This window comes from Anastrepha ludens, chromosome 5 (assembly GCF_028408465.1).
Source record: "Anastrepha ludens isolate Willacy chromosome 5, idAnaLude1.1, whole genome shotgun sequence".
NCBI classification, from domain to species: domain Eukaryota; kingdom Metazoa; phylum Arthropoda; class Insecta; order Diptera; family Tephritidae; genus Anastrepha; species Anastrepha ludens.
Genome location: NC_071501.1, coordinates 67,549,654 through 67,574,174, shown reverse-complemented (window position 1 = coordinate 67,574,174; position 24,521 = coordinate 67,549,654). Strand labels below are relative to the sequence as shown.

Genomic DNA, 24,521 nt, shown 5'->3' with positions numbered 1-24,521 from the left:
ATAATACAATATAATCAAATAAAATACAAATGTGCAGTAGCCACTCGGTTAAAGGGACACTCAGATAGATATTTGGCACTTCAGAGTATTTTTCAAAAATGGCGCAACTAAAAAAATTTTAAAATCGAATTTCATAACCATAGCAGAGGTACCTATTTATGGTGAAATTTCGACGATTTTTTTCTTCTTGTTTTTTGTTTTTTATTTAATTTTAATTTTTGTTTTTTAATAGAATCTACTATACCTTTTCTACTAAAACAACCATAGGAATCTATGTACGCAAATTTAAATTGCATACACATTCCACAAATTTTAATAAATTTTACGTTCCTCGCATTGTATTCAGCCCGTTGACAAAAATTATGTGCTAAAATTTTTATTCCGGCCGCGTTTGCTCGCTTTATAATGACCGAAAATATCCACAATTTTGCAAAATACAGGTTTCCCAGATTTATTACAAAAATCACGTCGATCAACCGATTAGCTTACTTAAGTGCATTTCATGACCATAGCACAGGGGCTTATTGGCAATTTTTGGCAATCTATTTGTTACTCATTTAAATTTAATAATTTTTGTATGCAAGCATAAATTATTCTACTATAAAAAGCATAAAACCCAAATTTTAAAATTTACGTTGATTAAAGAATTTTTTTTTTACTTTTCAACAAAATTTCAAACTTTTTAATCAGATTTTCTAGAAAAACATCGTATTGATTGTTTATAACTCATTAAATTATTTTAAATTATTAAATGTTGATGATGTTGGTTGTTTCCATATAAAAAATGCCTAGTATTTCTTTGAATTTGAGGAAACTCAAAATTTTGTTTTTAAACAAAAGTAAATTTTAAAACTTGTTTTTCTTCGGTAAGCAGCATTTAATTGTTCATAGTAAACTGTTTTCTACACAATATTTTAATATTTCGATAGAGTTGATCCATCTCTTTCCTAAAGTTTTTATGGATTTTAAAAAAAATACTCTCTTTGTCATAAAACTTTTAGCCGCTGAGTTGTTTCTAGTTGTAAGAAATGAGAATAGGAAGTTAATCTGAGAAGAATGGATGTTATTTAAGCAATTCGAAAGCCAATTATTTTAAGGTAGTTATTGCAACTTCAGCTATTGTTAGCAGTTTTCCTCGCCTCTTTTTTCGATGGCTACCCTCCTTATTCTGATCTATGATTTAAATCATATACCGAAAGGCCATTCGTTAATCAGCTACTACAATTTCTAGGGCTTTTTTACGTTAACTTAGGTATGGCAGATGGATGAGCGTTGTTTTGCCCAACTAAAACTCCTTGAAACATATTGCAATTGGATTACGTGGAAAAGAAGACCATCTCAATGTTTCCACTAAGTCGGAATGAATTTTTGTCTAGATGTTGTTTAAGGTTGTACTAAGGTTCGTGTTTCTGGAAGACACATTCATTAGCGTAAGAGCTAATATACTTAATTTTTCTCCACTTCAGTTTTCACTCAACGCTAATGAATATGTCCTCCAGAAAGGATTTCCTTTTTATGTACTTTCCCCCCGCTAATTACCACGGGTATACAAGTGAAAACGATTTTCTTTAGATTGTTGGAACCCTAATAATTTCCGTTTATTATTACTTTGTGACTGCCTCTCATACATAAAAAGATCAACGCATGTTCGTTACAGACGTTCACTCGAAAATACCAGTGCCTTAAGAGAAAGCTTTGAAGAATATTAAACTTTTCGAATTGCACGGTTTTCGCAGCAAACCATCCTAAAACCATCACATAGCGAATTTCGAGATAATATTTGGTCTTAAGCCTTACAAGGTTCGATCGGTGCACGAATTGGTATCATGCGACCAACGGTAAAGTCGGTAAAGTCGAAAAGTTTTGCCAAATAACTCATCTTCTCAGCCGAAGGCTTAGTTCACATAAGTGAGCGGTTGCTGTATTAATAAAAGCGTGTAAGTTGACTGAAATGAGTAACTGGAAAAATTACGTTTTCAACCCTGAACGCGTGCCAGTGCCGGTGCATTTAGTATACTTATATGTGTATGTATGGATGTTTGTATATTTCTTTGTTTGTAACAAATACAAGACAAGATGTGCAGCATTGCAGGAGGCAAAGCAAAGTGGAAACAATAAATCCAAAATACGGAAAAAATATGAAGACCTACAAACATGCATACACGCATACATACATACATACATGTATGCACATTAGGGTGCGTCACCAAAAATCGAAAATTTTGACATCCCCAAAAGTAGAAGGAGCAGCTCGGCCAAATACCCGACAATTATCTAGGTAAATGGCCAAAAGAGTCTTAAAATGTAAGAAATTGTATAGTTCGGATGGCAAAAGTAGCACCGATTTTGTTTAATCATCCAACGGTTTTACTAAACAAAAATAGATTTTGAATGATGGAAATCTTTATTTTGACTTTTTGGCGCTTCCATGCTTTGCTGTTTGTATACTGCACTTATTTAGATTGTAAGTGTGAAATGTGATTGACGTATGTACGCCAATAACTACGTACACACTGCTCCGATTTGCAGAGGGTTTTTTGTATTTTGAAGCTAATCTCTTTTGGAAGGACATAGATATATACATATATATATGTATAATTGGCGCGTACACCCTTTTTGGGTATTTGGGCGAGCTCCTCCTCCTATTTGTAGTGTGCGTCTTGATGTTGACCCACAAATGGAGGGACCTACAGTTACAAGCCGACTCCGGCAGAAATACACTCGGAGGTTTGCCATTGCCTGCCGAGGGGCGACCGCTATTAGAAAAAACGTTTTCTTAATTTTGGTGTTTCACCGAGATTCTAACCTGCGTTCTCTCTGTGAATTCCGAACCCATTCGGTTACGGCGGCCGCCATAGATTACATAAACTTTCAAAAGCGGCGTTTCTATAAGCCAAAATACGTTAAAAAATCATAAAATTAATTTTCAAACTGCAAAAAGTCAAAAATTACGCAACCAAGTAAAACACACTTTTATTGCTATAAACCCCTGTTTACTCTCACACTGAATTAATCAAATTTATCAATTAAATAAAAATAAATAAATAATTGGCGCGTACACTTCTGTTAGGTGTTTGGCCGAGCTCCTCCTCCTATTTGTGGTGTGCGTCTTGATGTTGTTCCACAAATGGAGGGACCTACAGTTTCAAGCCGACTCCGAACGGCAGATATTTTTATGAGGAGCTTTTTCATGGCAGAAATACACTCGGAGGTTTGCCATTGCCTGCCGAGGGGCGACCGCTATTAGAAAAATGTTTTTATTAATTTTGCTTTCACCGAGATTCGAACCAACGACCTCTCAGTGAATTCCGAATGGTAATCACGCACCAACCCATTCGGCTACGGCGGCCGATTTATCAATTGCTTGCTATTAATACTAAAATTTGGAAAACGAAGAGAAGATTTTATCAAAAAATTACTGTTTGTGCGTATTCGCTGTCTGCCAAGCTCCAGTAAGCGAGATAAGCGGCACACAGGCAAGGCATAGATTCATCATTCGACGGCATAATCCGCCAACAAAATCTCTTTCTTATCACCAAGAACGGAATAATCCGCAATAAATTACTATTTTTTTTTTTTTGTGTTAAAGTTTCATTAAAATAAACAATTTTGGTAATCCTTTAACATTATTATTGAACCCTTATTTAGATACTACCAACTGCTCTACTCTGTAATGTTATTTGAACGAAAATTGTATTATCAAAACCATTTGTTTGACAATGTAGTCAAGTTTCTTGCAAACTATATTTCTATCAGGGCAATCCATAAGTCCGTGCCCTTTTTAAAGGTGGTTTTAAAATTACTAAAAAATATTAAAGTATTTATTAATCAATAATATATTTTCCTTCATTATTTACAATGTCTTCCCAACGTTTAGGCAAATTTTTAATTCACTGCTCAAAAAATTGCTTGTTCTTGGAGCCAAAATCCGCTTCGATATCCCTTTTTATAACTTCTTTTGAGGGGTCGTTCTTGTTACTCATATGGGATTGAAGTCCACGGAAAAGGTGATAATAACAAAGTTCAATATCCAGAGAGTATGGATAGTTCTGCTTGCCTAATGTTTGCCTTGCGGTATGAGGTCTTGCGTTGCCGTGGTGAAACAAAGCTTTGCGTCTATTCACTAAAGATCGTCGATTTTTGTTAAGTGTCTCATTCAGGTTTGATAGCTGATGGGAATAATAATCAGCAGTTATCGTCTGGTTTGGTTCCAGAAGTTCATAATAAACAATACCGGGCATATCCCACCAAATAGACAGGAGAATCTTCTTGGGGTGAAGGCCATCTCTAGAGGTCGGTTCTGGTGTTTCATCTTTATCTAATCATTGGCGTTTGCGAACAGGACTTTTGTAAAGGAACCATTTTTTATCACCCGTAACGATACGGTTCAAAAAACTTTAATTTTCAAGCCGTTGTAGCAGCTGAGAACACACATTCACTCTCTGCTGAAGGTTGGCCACGGAAAGTCTATGCGTAACCCATTTTCCCAGCTTTGAAACCTTACCGAACTGAACGAGGTGCCTGTGAACTGTGAACTATTCCATGCGATGAATTTAACCTCTGAGCTATCATATCGACTGTCAAATTTGGCTCAGCTTCCACGAGACTACAGGACGACCAGCGCGCCAGGCATCCTCCATGTCGCAGTTACCACTTCGGAATTTTGAAAACCACTTTTGCGCAGTCCTTACACTCACGGTATCCTCTCCGTGAACAGTGTTTATTTCTGCAGCAGCAGGTGTTGCATTTTTACCACTTTTATAAAAAAATACAAAATATGTCTCTTATACGCGTTCGAAGATTCCATTTTAGTTTTTAACAACACGTGCTTCTATCCGCGATTAAAATCACTTGTTGAATGCACAATATATCAAAGAAAATACAAATAGTTCCGTTATATTCCGCGAATAATTTTTTGTATGCAAAAATCGTACATAATTGAAATTATGGGTAAAATACGCACGAACTTATGGACTGACCTGATATATACCTAGATGTACGATGATATTTAATACAATACAAATCACTAAATCTCCCTTTGCGTTGCAATTACCATTTGCCTCGCATTAAAGGGTAGACTACCTGGCGAGTACGAATTCAGTTCTCCAAGTACATCTTTTCAGTTTTCAAGCACTCAGCAAGAGATGTAGCTGCTTCTCGTAAAATTTCTTTCCAGATTTCACTGACCTGAAGTACGCTACGCCATGCTTTGACTATCATCGGCGTAGTCATTTCGTCAGAAAAACTATTTTAAATTTCCGAAGTGTTACCTGCTAAATCCAGGTTGTGATGGGCAACTTTAGAGGTCGCATGCTTTTGTTTTATCAACGCAAGCAGAGACGTCGAGGTAAATGAGGAAAGAGTTTTATGACTAGCTGACTGACAGAAACAAAAATATCAACAGCAGCAGAGGTTTATTCGTAGAAATCGCAGCTACAACTTTGAGTTTCTGTATTCCAGGAAGTTTCAAAACTGAAAACACTTTAAAGAGGGAGCCTGGTTTATGAGGTCTAAAAATTGTATCTCTTTGCGATTTTTCTTTTCTTTTAAGGAAAAAATTAATTTAGCACTGCCAATTTTTTTCTGTCTTTTAATGAACATTTAAAAAGTATAAACAAATTTTGTACTGGTTAAAATAAGTTGAAAAAAATGTTTAACATAGAAATTAGTAGAGCGCTGCAACGCTGGAGTTTCCAACTGACGTACAAGATACAGCTCGTAATTATTATCTAAAGCAAAAAATTCAAATGGATTTCTAATTACCATGATTTTTTATTCTAGATGAGCTAAGAAAACTGAGAGAAATTCCAAAATTTCAACTTTTTGGAGGTTTAAAAAAAAAATGCCTTTCTATAAAAAAAAAATTCACTTCAACTTGGTATAAAAATCTTGAAAATTTTTTTTTTATCTATTTTGTTAATTCAAATAGAAGAGAATTTAATACTGAAGGGAACAAGCTATGATTCATTTCAAAAGGTTCATTAGTTTTTTTTCATTCATGTACGCCAATTCAAAGAAATCATAAAAATGAAAAGTCGAGAAAAGAAGATAAAGTTTGTACTATAGCTGTCCGCGTCTGTCAGCGTAACTACCTAACGCTCGCCTACCTTTGGCTTTGTATCTACGGAAATATTGAGAATTAGGCTCTGTAACTTTGAGTGAATATTCTGAAAAATATTAGGAATCGCTTAAAACGAAAAAAAAAAAAAAATTGATTTTTTTGACCTTATAAACCAGGCTGCCCCCTTAATTGTAGAAATACTTTGTTGAATTAGGGCATGTTTTTTCGATTTTTTCAAATAATTATATTTTTTTGCAGCCGAGTAATTTAAAATCTCCTAAATAATTAAAATAACCCTAAAAAAAATTTAATTTTAATAAATCAACAATTTATTTATAAAAGAAGAGTAAACCACTTGCAAATACACTTTTGAAGGTACTGCATAAATGGCTCCTGAAATTCCCTAGAAAGTACAAACTCCACAATAAGCCAAACATATCAATTTAATTTTCTGTAAACAGCCACACCACCCCACAATGCATTCCGATTATTGAAATGTTATATGATAGACTGAGAACTGCAAAAGTTATGGCAACTGAATTAATTTCGATTTTCTTTCCGAAATTTCAGATTGCAACATAAACTCAAACAAAAGCAAAGCAAAAAAAAAAAAAAATAAAAAATTATTAAAAAGTTATGGTTTTAATGTCAAACAAATTCCTCAGCAAAGTAAATGAAATTAAACTGTGTGAAAAAACTGCAATGACATTAAAAGCAAGAAGACCGACCGACCGTCAATGACTAAAAGGTGTTATCAAATTGCATGCAACTTGTTGTAAGAGACACCAAAGCGACTTGAATTACATGAACAAAGCAAACTTGCTTAAGAGCAAACAAAGAACATTTTTTTAAACATATAAAATTAGCAACAGCCACAAAGGTGCCCAAAATTCTAGTACAACCAACAACACCAACATCGGCGTAACTGTAAAGCGAACAGCAGAACTAAATTCAGTGCCATAGTCAGCAATTGTTGCATTTGCATCATACGCCATCGAAATATTGACCAATAAGCCAATGGGACAAAGCCGCCATTTAAGCTGCTGCCACAATCATCATACTTTGAAAGTTTTGTAATAGCAATAGTGTTGACACAAGCCACGTGCACAAGAACAGCAACAAAACAAAAACTCAACAACAACCACAACAACACATTCGAGTTCGCATTGAAGCGCTAAGCAGTAGTGCACAGCAGAAGTCTTTGCATTTCACTCCATTCTCCACCACTATTGAGCAGTCTAAATGTTGTTGCCGTCATTAACGTTAACAGCACATTTGCCAACAGTTGAGCGTTTAGTGTCAGAAACGTCAGCGACGGCACTGTCAGCAAGTCCAGCCAGTAGTAGAGTGTGCAAGACCACTGCAGAAGAAGAAGGAGAAGAAAAAGTGCTGATTTTACGGCAAGTGAAGAACTATCAGCTAACGCTAAAACAAAAGAAAAAGCATCGGCAGCATCAGCGGCAGCTATATCTGCAGCAGTATTCCTACATAGCTCAACAATATTTCACTTGTTCCCGCAATTCCACAACACTCTGTGCAATCAGTAGAGGCAACACAACCTAGTCGACAACTTTGGGTGGCAAAGAAAGTTAAAAGGTACAGTGAAAAGTATTACAAATATTATCATATACATATGTGAATATACTAACGGTGATTGTGGAGTATCGAAATATCGAAGAGTGACTAATCGTTTCATACTTGCATACCATTATAACTTTTACTAAAACAACCAAATCCTGCTTACCATTTAAACGTGTTTGCTGTTATCGTGGCCCAAAGCGGCTGAAGGTCAATTTATTTATTTTTTTCGCAAATAAGAAAAATAAGAACAAGCAAAACGGCTTAGGTTTTTGTTTTTAATTGTTAAAAGTAGGAAAAACGAAAATATTCAAAGTGGCAGCATCGTGGCCATACCAAAGCCCTTTGTGGATTAGAAAAAAGTTGACACAAGTGCATTATATTTGAAGGGACTACTTTGAAGCGGATAAAATACTCATTGATAATAAAGAAATATTTTTAGATAAAAGCAGAAAGCCACCTTATTTTTTGACACACACCTCGTATACGAAAAAAGTGTAAATTTAAAAGTTGCTTTTTGGTCTACTTAGTCACATATCTGTGTCAAGCACTTTTGTTGTTTTGAAATTCCTTTGACTAGGTTTCTATTGCTTCCCGGTAATTATTTGTAAAAAGAGAACTCGCGAATGACTGAATAAGACGAAATTTATTTATCACCTAACCTCATTTTCCATGGAGAATCATTCAAACATTTTTTATTTTGACTTCAATCCTACGACAACGACTTTTTTAACCAAAAAATAAGGCGTACGTACCTGTATATGCATATGTATGTATGTATATATACACTTTGTATACGCACACTGGCCATCCATCCAAATAGTCATTGCTATCAAATGTCATAAATATTTACGCTCTCATATAGACATATATACAACTGCATTTGTGTAAATATGTATGTACGTCCAATCCTTGATAGATCTGCGCGCAACACCTTTAACAGCTTTTCGCATGTTATTTAATTATTTTGACAAGCGCCTGTGTGTAGAGCATTTAAAGGAATTGATTGCACTGCAATGATGAATAAATAAACAAGCAACTGAATTGAGTTCACAACTCATTTCGAGTCGATGCAATGCTGGCCAGTAAAGCATTTTTTTTTAATTGCTCTAAATACAAGAAATTTTGACTCCATGCAAGCGCCGAAGTGCATGAGCCCCGGGAATCTTACTGCCAAAGACGTCAATTATAAGAAAGTGCATAAAAAGTTAAAAAAAAAATATATATATATATATAAACAAACACATTTACATACTGCACCTACCTCCTATACAGCAGCTGACGCGCGAGCGTTTATGTATTGGTGAATGCATTTGTGTAACCACTGATTTCTTCCAATCAAAGGATTTGCAAGTGCCACTTTTTGTGCTTGAATGTAGCTGAAGCAGAAAATGTTAATGTATACATGTGTTTGTATGTGTGGGCATATGTGCCACGTGTAAACAGCAACTCATCGATAGTCAAGCAATTCATCATTTTTCTGCTTTCGCGCTTCCAGCTACTCATTCAAAAATAGCTACAATACTTTTCAATTGTAAACAACAACTGCCAGCATATCTGTGTTTTATTGCTCTCATAATTTTTTATAAGCGCTGACGTGCCGCACCTACGCAAACGACAAGTTGCTACATTTAAATAAAGCAGAATTTTATTGATATTTTTAAACTTGATTTTACGAAAAAAATATGGATTATTTAAATATTTGTACATAGCTATATTTTTATGTGGAAACTACGCAAATACTCACGAATCGAAGTAGTGACGGCATGCGAAACAAATCTAATTGCAACCAGCTGCTGCAGCGACTTTTTCGCACCTGTTGTGAGCTAAAGACAAATGTTTCGCAGTTTTCCCAACCTTCACATTTATAATTAGCAAATTTCGCACTAAAAATTATTCCTGCTCTTTTTTTATTCTTATTTACCACTAGTAAGGGAGTGCAAGGCTTCAGGGTTGATTCCCGCTGAACGGCAGCACAATAGTGATTTTTTGTAGCCCAATAATACGTATGTAATATTTTATATCCAAAATAGGAGACCCCCTAATGCAGCATGTAAGCAGTGAGTGATTCATGAATCTTCATGCCTAAAGCACAGTCAGCTTACGTCTAAGCAAAAAAGTCCATCCGATGCAGATGGTAACGTAGTCGTTTACATTCTGTGGCTATTTTGTGGCAACTCAAACCAGTCCGGACTTTGTTAGTATTTTCTGAAAGTACAGGTACACCTTTCTATAGTAAAACATTAGCTCGATTCTTTTTACGGCCTAGACAGTTTTCATTTTCCGCCCTAAGTAGTTTTCAAAAAAAGTGAAAAGAGCTTAAAATATATTTTTAGCAAAATGAAAGTTTAAGCCATGTACGGTAAAATTTCACAGGTAATATTTTCATAGAACATTTTAACACATTAGCCACACAAAAATTAATAAGAACACGAGGTGTGAAATTCTAGAATTGTACAATATAAAATTCGTTTACTACCTTCCACTTTCCAAAACCCCGATTCGACATCTGAAAACTTAATTTTTAGCACATCTAAATCAGTCGAATTAAGAGAACTGATGGATTCTCAAAGACCCTGGATGATTATTGTTAGGCCAAATGTGATGGTAAAACAGGAGTCCATCTTTATCCTAAGTGGGTCACCGCTGAAACTTGCGGTAGCTACCTCTAGTTAGCCTAATCTTAACTGTTGCTTTTGTTATTTTGAATGGGATTGCCATATTGTGAGCTTATGTTAGCTGAATCCAATATAAAAGTAAATTTTTGATAAATTGTTTAATGATTTTTATGCAGACATTTTAAGCATAAATTCTTCTATCATCTGATGTGATTTTTCGGTAACATATTTTTAAAAACTCTTTCATTTAAAAGAAATCTGATTTTTGGAGGTATTTTCAAATCAGCTCACGTAAATCTATATATTTTTCCGAAATATTTTGGCGTTGGCATTACTAGATTATAAATTTTATAACACCGTTGAAAAACTGCAATCCTTTTTAGGGAGACATCCATATAAGTATTCGATAAATTTTGAAAAGTCTGAAAATATTGCACTATATTGAAAATGCCAAACAATCGGTCTAATTTCGCAACTGGACATACTTAAGTAGATGTAATATTCCCTTTCTTTATTTTTAATTAGACAATTTCAAAAATCGCAACAGCTGTAGCCTTTCGCTTTTCTATGAACGATTATTTTTCTTATAGTTTACGTAAATAATATTGATTTTCTTCCGCGTATCGCTAGCTTCGTGATTATTTGGCGTGTGAGTACGTCAGAGTGGCACCGCTCAATAGCCCGCCGCCACCCGTTCAAACTCTGGAGCTCTACACTAGCGCTACTTACACTTAAATGCGTTGTTGTAATTTGATGAAATACTTATATGAAAGTATTCTATGTATAAAGAGATTTTCAACAAAGAATTTCAATTGTTTTCAAAGTATATATGTAGCACACCCCTTGCAAACACACACACCTGTCCATGCACACATGCAGGAATATATATGAACGCACACTCGGACGTCCCTATCCCCCTTGCTGTAGACACCGCTGGAGTTCTTCCAAACACTTTTGGCCTAAACAATCTTTCAACAGGTTTATTCTATTTAAAGTTTTTTTTATTGGAGGGGCGAGTACAACCTCTTTTTTAGGTTCGCTCCTATTAACGTCATCGTTGTCTACATTTTCTGAACTATACGTTCTCCCTGTCCATTTTTCCACTAAGCACCTTTTTATTAGGAAAAATCACATTCTGATGCATTGCAAACATTTTCGTTGGAATCAGTGTTCGAAATTTATGTATGTATGTATATCAAATTTTATTCCATTGGAAATTATTTGACTTTTTCGGTCAGCTGGTCTAGAGGTCATGCATGCCCGCACATGCACAAAATATATTTAGTTGATGTTTAGACGCTGCTCGACACCCAATTTGCAGATGAACGCTCATTCTGCTGGAAGTGCTTGTGCTTTAATTTCTAATCAAAGCAGCTGATCAGCCGGCCGGTTTCTGTGTGCTTGTTGTTTTTAACGATCTATTTTACATAAAAATATGTGAAAGTGAAAAGCGCGGAATTTCATTCGCGAAAGTTAGAAATTTTTTTGATTGTTGGTAAAAATATTCATCCTGAAAACCAATATAAAAGCGAATCTTTAATAAGATCAAATTAAAAATAGTTAAACTAAAAAAAATTGCATTTCTCTCGCATATCCGTCTTTATGAAAATAAACCATTTCGATTCTCCAACTATAAATCAGTGCAAAGAAAGTCTTCGTATTCCAACGATTTCGAAATTATAGGTAATTATGCTTTTATAATAATTTATTTAAACTGTAGTGTGGTGCATACAGCAAATTGTTTTATAAGTGCTTTTGTTGCTGTTGTGGTAGCAGCTTACTAAACATAACACTTGTCGATTTGCCCCTCTATCGTCTCCCGCTTGTCGTCGTCATCAATACCATGCGCAAGAGGCGAGCTGATTTTTGCGAGGTCGTATCTAAGGGAAGCGGGTTATTAGAAGAGTTTTCTATATAAAAATGATATTACACTAATTTACTAAACACCGAAATTTGCAAGGTTTTTCTCTATTTTTTGTTTTTGGGCAAAATGATAGGCGACATATAGTGCCGATCTGTCGCTGCATAATATAGGGAACCAAAAGAGCAGTTAGTTTAGATGAGTGCAAACCGGCATCAAAGGGTTAAATTTGCGAAGCACTCTTTAACTATTGTGTCGCTGAGTCATTCAACCCAATACACCACAGCTGCTTGCACAACCTTATGATCCAGCATAAATACATGCATATACATATATACGTATGTATATGAATAGTTAGCCGTTATATTTGTATATGTAAAAATTATAATTTGCTTATCTCTCACAATTACCTAATTTGCATTTTAGTTGTCAAAACTATAACAAAATCTTATTAAATAAACAAAATAATTGCGACTAAGAAAACAAGTTTGAGATAATTTTCAAATTTATATACGAAATTTGGCGCGATAAATGCTAATTCGTTGATTACTAATATATTGTATGGCATATAAATGGTATATTTATTCAACTGTGCTTTAACTATTATACGACTTCTTGTTCTAAATACACATACATATGTATACAACAGTATTATAAATGGCAGTGACCAAATTCGCATATCAGGTTTACACTACTTACCTCTACGATTAGCAGTCGGTAGCTAACTATGTGAGTAAGTGAGTGAATTTGGTGCCTTTCATGTGATCATGGAAATTCCCACCCTCAATTCATTCATGACCTCTTGCATTGAGCTTAAAATTCCCCAAAAACTATTCTTCCAAGCCTTCACTACTAACTAGCCAACAACTACACGCTACACACAAGCACACATATGCTTGTACGTGAAACTGGAATGATACAGGTACTGGCAGCGACGCGTTAGCATTATTGCCTGGAAAGTTATTGACTGCGTACGCTTGCACGTGCATGTTTGTACCAGTGGTAAGTGATTTGAATGTGTACGGATTTTCAAGGACATTCATTGTGTACGTGCAGCTGCATTGAGTACTATATTTGCTATTGCTATTGCTTTGTTACTTGGAGGGCCTGCAATGCGTACATAATGCGCTTAGCTATTTCCTGTTGATAACAGACGGCAAAGTGATCGCTGTTAATGTGCACTGCTGCTGCTTTCACTTAACATTAGTGTATTTTACCCTCTACTGCGGCTGCTCGCTCTTTCACTGCTCGTGCTCATAATTTCATGTTGTTGCTTAGTTGCAGCGCCTAATTTTCGTGCATGGCTATAACTCTACACATACACATACACTCACTTAGTGTTGTAAATGAATGTAGTAAAATACTCTTATTATCAGCTCGTTGAGATCTTGGGTTATTCGTGTGGGCTCATACCTCATCGTAGCAAGGAATTAAACTCAATTACCCCCTGGCGTGTGCTAAAGAATATTTTAGAAATTCTTCATGATTGGTATTTTTGAATTTGGTTTTTTTTTCCTCGCTCTCCTGGTTTTTGCTTATTTATGTGTGTATATGCGTACCTCTCTACTTAGCTGCGATTTCGTCTGCATACTAAATGCGATAAGATTTTAATCTACAAAAATTTAGGTGCACAAAAACTAAATTTCGGGATATATTGTTTTTTCTCTTTGCTTTTGTTTTTGGAATAACAACAAGCGCATAACTTCTAATTTGTTTGTAGCGCAGTTATGGAACATTAGTGTTGCACACACGTACAAAAGCACATAAATTCTAACGTAGTTATTTTATGCGGATTACTTGTTTCCTCTGCTTTCCTCATCTTTCCATGCATACTCGTAGTTCTTAGATGCTTGGAGAACTGTTCCTTATGAATTGTTGCTGTAAGTTCTAAGCCAATGCGATTTGGCGTAGTTTTGAATTGAACTGTTGGCTGTGATGTGTTGTTCTCGAACACGTCTCACATTTTTTTTTATTTTGTGTTCTTGAATTTTTCATTTTATTTCTTTTAGATTATCGCTCTGTGTTTAAGCGACACTAAAATGGTTTGCTGTAGATTAGAATCTGGACAGCGGAAATGAAATTTATTACAAAAAAATACTTGAAAACAATTCAATATTTTTCTATTATTATTTTTTCTTTTCTTGAGCGAACCTTAAAATTATAATGAAAGTACATTAGTAACTTGACAAGATTTTTTTTTGTATTTCAAAAGTGCCGCTGCGCTGGTTTTTTTTCTTTCTTATTTTGAGCAATCTTAAGCAATAAAAATTTGTCTATAAATTAATTTATTTTTCCATTTTTTTAATATTCCACTGAGAGTAGATGTGTGGGAAATTTAACAAGCGAGAGCTTCATTCTGAGGCTTTGGTGTGTGTTAAAGTAATAAATGTGGAGTTGTGATGGGTGCAGCACAATATATAGATATGCCATACATATGTATGTACATACATATGTGCGTGCCGATGATGATGAAGCACGATATGATATGAAACCTTCCAACGCATTTAGATGAAATATTGGACAATTCTTGCTACGACGTAACTCAGTTTAAATAAAAAACGTTTTTAAGGTGATGTGTGTAATCCAGTGGGTCTAAAAAGTGTACTTCATTTTTCAATGCTAGGTAACTGAATCAAGTTTATCTCTATAAGAGCATAACGTTTTTTTATATTTAAATAAAGGGCAGAAGAATTGAGATATCACACTGATTTTTAGAAATATCTCGACCCCCCCAGAAATATATATTACATATTTTTTTTTTGTTTTAGTATAGTATGACAATCTCTGGGAACCTATTTTTTCCACGAATTCTTCTACGTAGTTACACGTGGATAATTCTTTGTTCAATATTTTTCCTGGACGGCTATCAAAGCCGAATTAGTTTGTCTCTGACTAACATTCAATTTTCTTGATTCAGTAGACTTGATCACGGCTTTATTTAAGTAATTACTTTCTACTTTAAGAAAAAGTTTTTGTCTTCTAATGACTGTACAAAATTTTTCTTCAGGCCTCGGCATGTCACGTTAAAACCGCTGAACTCTTGTTTCTTTCCCGTACACATTTTTCGTTAGCAAAGAAGAAATGTTGCGCTTCGAAAGCAGGTTTATATGTATGCATATTTTTAGTACCTTCATACATTATGTATAAGAAAATAAATGCTTCCCATACCAAATTTTTCATTCGCTTATATTTCTCTGACCCTGAAAAACGGTGTCCTTCAAACCTCACCTGCATCCACTTGCAGGCTTTAAGTATAGATACTAGCAACTACCGAGAATTTTAATCGCTTAGTACAATAGTACAATAGCATTGCGAAATGGAAAGGTTTTTAGAAATACCTAAAATTGAAAATGTTCCTAATTTCTAGTGTACACACCCATGTGCCATTTCCACCTGGCAATGAAATCCTACAATAGAACAGAGGGAAAAAGGATATGATCCAGGCACGAAAATTCTCAGCGCAAATAATATCCGACGGTTTAAAGGACTGACCGTATGCACTTTCGCATGAGGACATACCTGTTGTTGTTGCACTTGCATGGGCTAATACTCATACACAGCTGCACATGTGCAACAATGACAATGGCAGTGGTAGCAGCAACAACAGGTATCATTGTAGTAAAAGGTACAGAGAGAGAGAGAGCGTAATTATAGAAAAGCGAACTCTCTCGAATTTGGCACTGAAATCATAACTCATTTACGCAGTTGTTATGTATTCACTTAATACAGTCACCTAGAGTGTGACTCTTTCGCTAACTGCATTTTGAGTCATTTTTACTGATCGAATTGAGTGAATAGTGCTCCAGCTAGTTGTGCGGTTCTAGCTCATAGCAAAAACCAAATCTATACTATACCAATTTTTACTCATTCGATCGCACTCGTTGTTCGCCTGCACTTCCACTACGCTCATTTAACACATAACTAACACTATTGCACGGCTACTAGCCAGCCAAGTTGGCGTGTCTATTCAGCCACCACCACCACACTTCAGTATCATTGCCACTCAATATTTAGCCGCAGTTGTGTGCTCGCGCTCTCATATTCGTGCTCATGATCGGCGTGTGCTGGCCTATGGTTAGTTAGTGTACGATTTCATGTATATACTTAGGTATTGCCAATTAATTGGCATTCGGCTCTCAACCGTTTAGTTGTCGTGTACGCTTCGTCTGTTATTTAATCGTTGTTAACGTTTTGACTAACGCTGGTCAATTTCCATGTTTTTGTATCGTTTCAGAGTTGCAAACGACCATGCGCGCATGGCTTCTATTCCTCGCAGTGCTGGCGACTTTTCAAGCGATCGTTCAAGTTGCTAGCACCGAGGATATAACTTCGAGATTCATTCAAGCGATATCCCCGCCAATTAAAGAAACACAACAGACAGCATTTAGTACGCGAAAACCATTTATGACCGAAATATTTGAAGTAAGAAAAAAATCATCAAACGTGACGTCAATAGGTCTACCAGCAATTAGCGATATAACACCGTTATCAGAGACAAAATCAGCAACGACTAAAATTGCGGGTGCTTTCACGCGTTTAACAAAATCAAACACCGTCGGTGATACAGCAAACTCTACGATCGTTAGAAGTGATAATAATAGTAATAATTTAAATAAAATTAGTTCAAAGGATATTAAAGAAAGCAAAAGCGGGAAAACAAGTGACGCTCTGAAAGCAATTGAAGAAAATTTCGAAGTAAAACAAAAGTTTATAAACAAAATTCAAAACTACAACGAAGTGAACGAAAAAAGTGCGGGAAATACTTTAGAAAATACAATAAAGAAAAATAGCGCCTGGGAATCGCAAACAAATAAAGTGCAACAACATCTACGTAATCAAGAAACAAAAAGTACTAATAAATTAGAAGAAAACAGTGCAGTGATTAGTGCAAAAAAAGTACGAACCGAACTCGAATATCTTAGACAAATGGCGATTAAAGAAAATGCAGAATCTATTGTGGCAGCGCTCAAAATGCACGCCACCCACAGCAAACAGTACCACAAACATCATAGGCAACCCCACCCCTACCATCAGCATCAGCAACAGCAGCATCAGCATAAGGACTCACAGCAGGAGCAGTACACACATCAACATATCATCCATCATCATCAGCAACATAAAAAAATTCAAGCTGAAGCAAAAGCGATACAGGAGTTTGCGGCTGTGGAAAAGCGTTTAGCGACAGAAAATGAACGCTTAGCGACGGTAGACCGTTTAGCGACAAAATCAGCAGAAGACATTTTAGCAGCAAACACAATTTCACACGAAGAAGCCGCTGAAAAGCTGGCGCGAGAATCAGCGACAATACCAGATGGTAGCCCTGCTGATTCTACTTCTTCCTTCTCCTCAAACTATATGTCTGCTATAAATACCGATAAAGATATCGACAGCGAAGATCATATCGACATCAACAGGGAACCCGCCACATACAGTAATAAAGACATCATCGGTGAGAAACTCAAGCCCGATCCATCGACTCTAGTCCAAATTGAGAATAGCCTTTTGTCGCTATTCAATATGAAGAGGCCACCAAAAATAGATCGCACTAAAATTATTATACCGGAAGCGATGAAACAGCTGTACGCACAAATTATGGGTCATGACTTGGATTCAGTGATGATACCACGGCCGGGTCTACTTACTAAATCAGCGAATACAGTGCGAAGTTTTACACATATAGGTGAGTGGAAATTACAATTTTTTCCTTTTCCGACTCTATTTTAATTTTCATAATCAAAAAAACAAAAACAAAAAAATTAAATGCCTTCAGGGTTAGACGTAAGCCTAAAGTCTCTAACATTAAAACATTATAAAGATTTCACTGCACACTGTTCTTGCAAAACTTAAGTAGACTCGCAAGTATACCCAAATTATCTTGCAGCAATAAGCAACAAAAGCCAGTCATGCGCATCGATAATTAATTACTACATCTTTTGCAAGACAATTTTAGATTTTATTTTAATAGCTAAAGTTATACCGAAATGCACCTTAGGATCGTTAAGATTTTTCCCAGACTGTACTATTAGACAGTTTATTGTTTCAAAATTAGGTTAAATATATAAGATAGAAATATGTACATAAATTGTGGACTATAGTTTTGTTTAGTATTCGTACTTAGTATTCATAACCCTATGAACCCAATTGAAGACCGACAAGTTATGTCAGGAGCTTGCACGCATGAATTTGAAAATCATCGTTGAGCTACCGCTGATTTCTGCAAAAGTTAATCATTGCATTTTTCAAACAACAGTCGCGCATGACGCTTCGCATGACTTGCCACCAAGCATGCCTTACGGTCTAAGCTTATTCCTCTTATCTACTGAATGGAATTTCTCTTCTAACTCAAGCTCGGCTTGGCGGTATTTCTTTGCTTCTTGTCGTGCCTGAAATCCATTAAATCAAAGAGAGAGCCTCCATTAGAAATATCTGCCATTGGAAGGTACTATAAAGCTGAGGGCCACATAATTTATAGGGCAACATTAAGGAATGGCTTAGCCTGAACACATTTCAAGGCCCTATGTAGGGACCAAACTATTTTTGTTATAGTCTCCTCAAATGACCATAATATTACCTCCTGTGACCTTAGTATTAAAATATACGCGGTAATTAAATCTTAGTAGTAATGAAAAAAAATAGTACTTCCGAAAAGGTATTATTTTTCTTAATCCTTTAACCCAAAAACATCTGCGAATTGGGAATCCTTAAATTTCTGCTCTCGGTAATTTAGCACAAGAAGAACAAATCAATGTAGGCAGCTATTTTTCAGAGAACACAAAAGAAGCCAACTAAACGTCCACACCCTTTTCTGCAAATTGGCATGCAATTACATGGATCGTGAAAAATCAGGGCATGCTTTGTTAATATTCTGAGAACGCCAAACTAGCTTGCTTGATTCCGTTATTTCAATGCAACAAAAGCAAAACCTACCTGCAGAATTTTAAAAGGAATATCAATCATCACCCGTTATACATGTATATGGGCCTCAGAGTTTAATAAGCCCTTAATAGTACGAAAATACATTTACTGCCATGGCCCATAGATAAATGTATTGAGCCTATGCTGTCACACCAAATAGTTCTGAAATACTTGACTGCCTCTTCCCTCTGTAGCTGAAGTACTTCGTATCCTACCTTTTTTCATTGCTAGCAACGGGTATTTTAATCAATGCGATGTACTGCGAAATATCAGCTGTCAGATGTAAATTTAACTATCAGTGTTTCATTGAATTTAACGACCTAATTCATAATGAACACTCCAAATTCTAGACCAATTTGTGGCTTGAATCACCACTTTGTGCCAAGCCAGCAATGATTTAGTTTTAAAAATCATGCATTTCAAAAATTTTTTTTAATCGCATACTTTGCAACTGGTACAATTATAGACACTCTGGGACCAGTGCACGAACTTATAGAATGTTACATATGAATTAATATGAATACAGTTAGTTACTTTCTTTAGTACATATGTTACTTATAGAAAGTTTATGGGTAGTTTGGCTATTCACTGCACGGTGCATGCAAACGCATTCCAGTATTCAACAGAAATACTTTTGAAAAATTGCCTTTCAACTAATTCATAGGCTTAAAATCATGTCCTTTGCCAATACCCATAGTTGTTATTTACCTCAACTCCAGCAGAATACATTCCAAACCTGCAAATGTACCATACATTTAAGTCCTTGAAATGATTTAGTCTTCCACGAATGTTTAACTGGCATTTCGTTAGAAACGAATCACTAATGCAAAGAGCAACGCTCAGGAGAACGACATTTGCAGTTGTTGGCAGGAAAAAGGCCAGTGCAATGCATTAGATTTGATATTTGTGCACTTTGTGTTTTGGCGATCTTTTGCTTTACTGAAGGATCTGAGTTAAGTGTGTGACTAATTTGCGAATTGACCGTCTTAAAATACGATTCCACCGAATATCTTTCTCCTGGGCTTGCAGCTGTGGTGTTTACGAGAATTGAGAACAGGCATTTTTGATGGAAATTGTATTTAAACCGTAATTTGTTTGTTTCTTTTTTACTGTGAATTGCGTGAAATTAAAATTATTACGCTGATTTTTTAAATTTATTTTGTCCTTGTGTATGTATGGAATGCATATTGTAATGATGAAAAATGAAATGTGAATTTATACATCCATATATACTTAAGCGCGCATTTAAGATACAGGCCCCAGAACACGTTTCAACGGTATTGCACTTTCAGTAGAAAAATTCGCTTAAGTGCATTTTTCGCCTAAGCTCACAAGTGTTTCGTGCAAAGAAGATTGCAAGACGAAGAAGAAGATTATTTTCAAGAACCAGCTAAGAAGAATCTTAGTATGTATACGAACAAGAAAAAAGCAGCCATTTATGTTTTGCACAGTACTGTACCAATGCTTCTTTGGTTGGTTTTGCTTGTTTCTCTTCGCACGTTCAACAAATATAGAGAAAAATCAGCAAAATTAAAGGTTATGTGCGTCTACTATTTATAATTTTATATATTCGTGAAGATTATTTGGAATGCCTCTTAAAATTTGTAGTTAAGCTTTAAGTGAAAGAAATTAAAGTCAAGTTTTGGTCATCGGCATTGCCAGCCTCGAAAATGGTTGAATAGTTAAAGATCAGCATCAAATCACCCGCTGTGCCAAACACCTGGTTAAGGATGTTTCCGCCAAAATATTTATATATTCCTAAATACATATATGCGGATATGCAAATCACACTTTCTGCAATGGCTTAAAAATCACTTCTATTTCCATCAAATTCATTGCTTCAATAGTTGGCATCTAAAGACGCTTAAAGTCGGGATTTGTATGAAATATGAAAGTGAATGACCTTGATGTTGATTCAATAGAATCCACACACATACACATGTGCGCACACTCAAATAATCTATAATCCTATCGAAGTATCTATACATATATCTAATTGCTCCTGGAGACGCTCAAGCATGCGTGCCCTGCAGCTTTTACGAGTATGTGTGCGTGTCGGGTGGCACACGAACTTGCTTCGTGTAACACATACTGGTTGTCGGCTTTTGCATGATGAAAATCAAAAATTTTAGATATTAGCGTCATGCACCCGACACGCACACATAGAAGTTGCAGAAGATGCATGCTTGAGCGTCACCAGGATCTATAAGTACTAAAAATCATAAAATGCACTTGTCCTTGGTAACAACAATTACAAAGCATATTTGCTTCGGCACATCTACCTTTTACCACACACACAACATCCGCAGGCTCAATTATTACAGAGAGCAACTGCAATGGATCGATATGAAAGGAGCTGCCTAGAAGCACGCTGCTGCAGCGCTGTGCTAAAACGGCTCGAGTAACAGCGTTTATCCTGTTTATTTATTTAACGATTTACCTGTTGTTGGTATGAAACGTAAAGTGCAACAATAACCAGCACAAAAGGTTAAACGGCTTTGTGCCATATATTCTATAGAAATAGTAAATGTGTATGCACAGAAAGATCCTTTCATTTGCCGCTAAACGCAAAATCCTTAAACTCCTACTGCGCATTCGAGTGCTTGACCATTCTGCTAACATTTGAGGGTTTAAAAGGTGATTGCAACAAATTTCAGCAAAGTTGTTACCTATGGCGGTTTCCCGCTAAATTTTCAAGTACCGCAAATAATTTTTTTGTTCATGTCACTGTAGGTAGCGAGACGGCGGGTTGACATTACATTGCATTCATACAGCTACAGAGAACTCACACTGTGGATATGTGTGAATTTTCGTTTCGAATATGCATGTGTGTGTGTGGTAGAGAAATGGAAATTTTTAAAAATTAACGATCCCGAAATTTTCGGATTCTTGATATTAAAATCCCGGGTTTTTCGGGATTTCAAAATGCCTACATTCTGGGACGCCGGAAAAATCCAACGTATAGGTATTTACTGTCACTTAGATTTGACTGTGGCACAAAGTGCTCTCTGTTGTTTGATGGAAAGTGCAAGGATGTCAAATTATAGAGTAACAACTGTTGCGTGTTTCATTGAATGAACTGGTTGCGTGGCTTTGCATTCTCAAATGAATGCGATATCAAGTCCACTTAGAGTTAGCGCGCTCGCCTAATCGGAATCGCAAACCTCGGAATAATTTTCTATATATTCTGTTTCTGGATTGCCGCGAAACCGCTTAAGCGATTTTGATCCGAATTCAGCAAAGCCCGCAAAAACGTTTATTTCTCGTGCCTAGTTAGGCACTCACTTCGTGTGCATTCAAGTACTTTCTCAGCTGATATTCGTACTGCACAAGATGTCATATTACTCCACTACTAACTCCAGCAGGTTTCGCTTCGAATACAGACTTCCAAGCCTGGCTCGTTTTTGTCCATTTGTGCGACATATTCTAAAAATTTTACAATACTTCATATCCGTAACGAGTTTCAAATAAATCCGCACTCGGCATTGAAAACGATAATTTAAAATTAAACCAATTTTGGGCAGAAATGCGGCTCAGTTGACGAAGAATGGCTCATACATAAAATCTTCTTCCTTAACCATTAGTCTTGCGTTCGGCCCTAGCCGAGTAGTACTAGTTTTGAGCTCGAAACCTTTTTTAGGTGGATACTTATATCAGATATTCGTAGACCCTTTTAATAATTTAAATATTAGCAAACTTGTTTCTCAAAAAGAGTTTCTGCTTCACAAAAATAAGCATTCGGCATCGTCAAAGAAATTTTTAGCAAACAGAATATTAGAAATTTTACCCTTTAAAGCTATTATTATATCATGACTCCTGGTACGTAGTGTCGTTGGATGAACGGTCTTAACATCTTTTCTCTGGTTTTCTACTAGTTTGTGACTTTAAATAATTAAAATTTATGTTCACTGTTGTCGGTGGTCAACTTTTTCCTAAGGCAACCCTTATTAATAGTTTTAGCAACATAGACTTAATAATAATCCCTTCCTTACAAATCGATTATCTCGATTTAACTCATTTGGTATAGACATTATCTAATTTTCTATAATTTTCTATCTTTTTATTTTGCAGAGAGTAAAATCGACGATCGCTTTCCGCATCATCATCGGTTTCGTTTGTACTTTGATGTGAAGAGCATACCCGCCGATGAGAAGCTGAAAGCTGCCGAATTGCAGCTGTCACGTGTCGCCATTAATAATGCGGTTTTCAATGCAGACCTTGCCAATCGGACAAGCTATCAGGTGCTCGTTTATGATATAACCCGGGTGGGTGTGCGAGGTAAGCGAGAGCCCAGTTATCTCCTGTTGGACAACAAGACGGTGCGTCTAAATAGCACCGAGGCACTCAGTCTTGATGTACAAGCAGCGGTTGATCGATGGCTGCAGCAACCGAAAAAGAACTACGGCCTGCTAATTGAAGTGCGAACGTCGCGCTCACTAAAGCCTGCACCCTATAATCATGTACGCCTGCGACGCAACGCCGACGAATCACAAGAATCTTGGCAACGAAAACAACCGGTGCTCTATACATACACCGACGATGGCAAACCCAAATCTCGTCCAATACGTGAAGTGAGTTCACGATCGAAACGTGCCGGACATCATCGACGTACGCATCGTAGGAAGAATAATGACGAGATTTGTCGGCGGCATTCGTTGTATGTGGACTTTGCGGATGTGGGCTGGAGTGATTGGATCGTAGCACCACCTGGCTATGATGCTTTCTATTGTCAGGGCAAATGTCCGTTTCCACTTGCGGAGCATTTGAACTCTACAAATCATGCGGTCGTGCAAACCTTAGTCAATAACATCAATCCGGGGAAGGTGCCAAAGGCCTGCTGTGTGCCCACACAATTGGAGGGTGTCTCGATGCTCTATCTGAATGATCAGAATAGCGTTGTGCTTAAGAACTATCAGGACATGACAGTGGTCGGCTGTGGGTGTCGGTAATCAGGCGCCAAAGGGAGCAGCAATAATGCTCTAAACGACAAAAACAACAAAACAAACAACAAACAAACTGTTGATATTCGCAACAAACAGATAAACGAATGCAAATAAAAACAAGAAGCCAAACCAATGTAGTCGAATGCGTCGACCAAACAATGCAAACGCCGTGTGCTTGTGCAACCGCAAAAAATTAAAAAACAAAAAAAAAAATAACTACAACACAAAATATAGTTTAGCTTATCGCGTACAGTAGGGGAGTTGAAAGTGAAATTCCATTGCGAAGCGGAACGATACGATTGGTAATTATGAGGAAACGAGATGACCACTGTACGCGATATGCGAACTGATGTACGCCAATTCGTTAGCAACATAAGTGAAGGAGTTAACGAATGAAAACGAGTAGCCTCAGGTTACCAGTCTCTTGCCAACGTACGAAAGGTCAAAGTTCGCAGACCAATCGCAGTATGCAATGCCCCACACATAAACACACGAGCACACGAGTCGGGAGCGCAGGCGAGAGAGCATTAATTGCTGGGTTTCAA

At 36.4% G+C, this 24,521-nt stretch overlaps 1 protein-coding gene across 6 annotated transcripts in view; it reads left to right on the top strand.

Moving 5' to 3' along the window:
* The window catches only part of LOC128864493 (protein decapentaplegic), a 100,859-nt gene extending 76,630 nt beyond the window's left edge, over positions 1–24,229 (top strand). For 4 of the 6 annotated variants that reach the window (XM_054104183.1, XM_054104180.1, XM_054104182.1 and 1 more), the window contains exons 2-4: positions 6,632–7,657; positions 16,353–17,798; positions 23,105–24,229. In XM_054104183.1, the coding sequence (XP_053960158.1) occupies positions 16,367–17,798; positions 23,105–23,982 (2,310 nt within the window). In that variant the 5' untranslated portion in view covers positions 6,632–7,657; positions 16,353–16,366 and the 3' untranslated portion in view covers positions 23,983–24,229. The remainder of the gene's footprint in view (positions 1–6,631; positions 7,658–16,352; positions 17,799–23,104) is intronic. The other 2 variants (XM_054104184.1, XM_054104185.1) reach the window with 1 other exon arrangement.
* Positions 24,230–24,521: the final 292 nt, after the last annotated feature.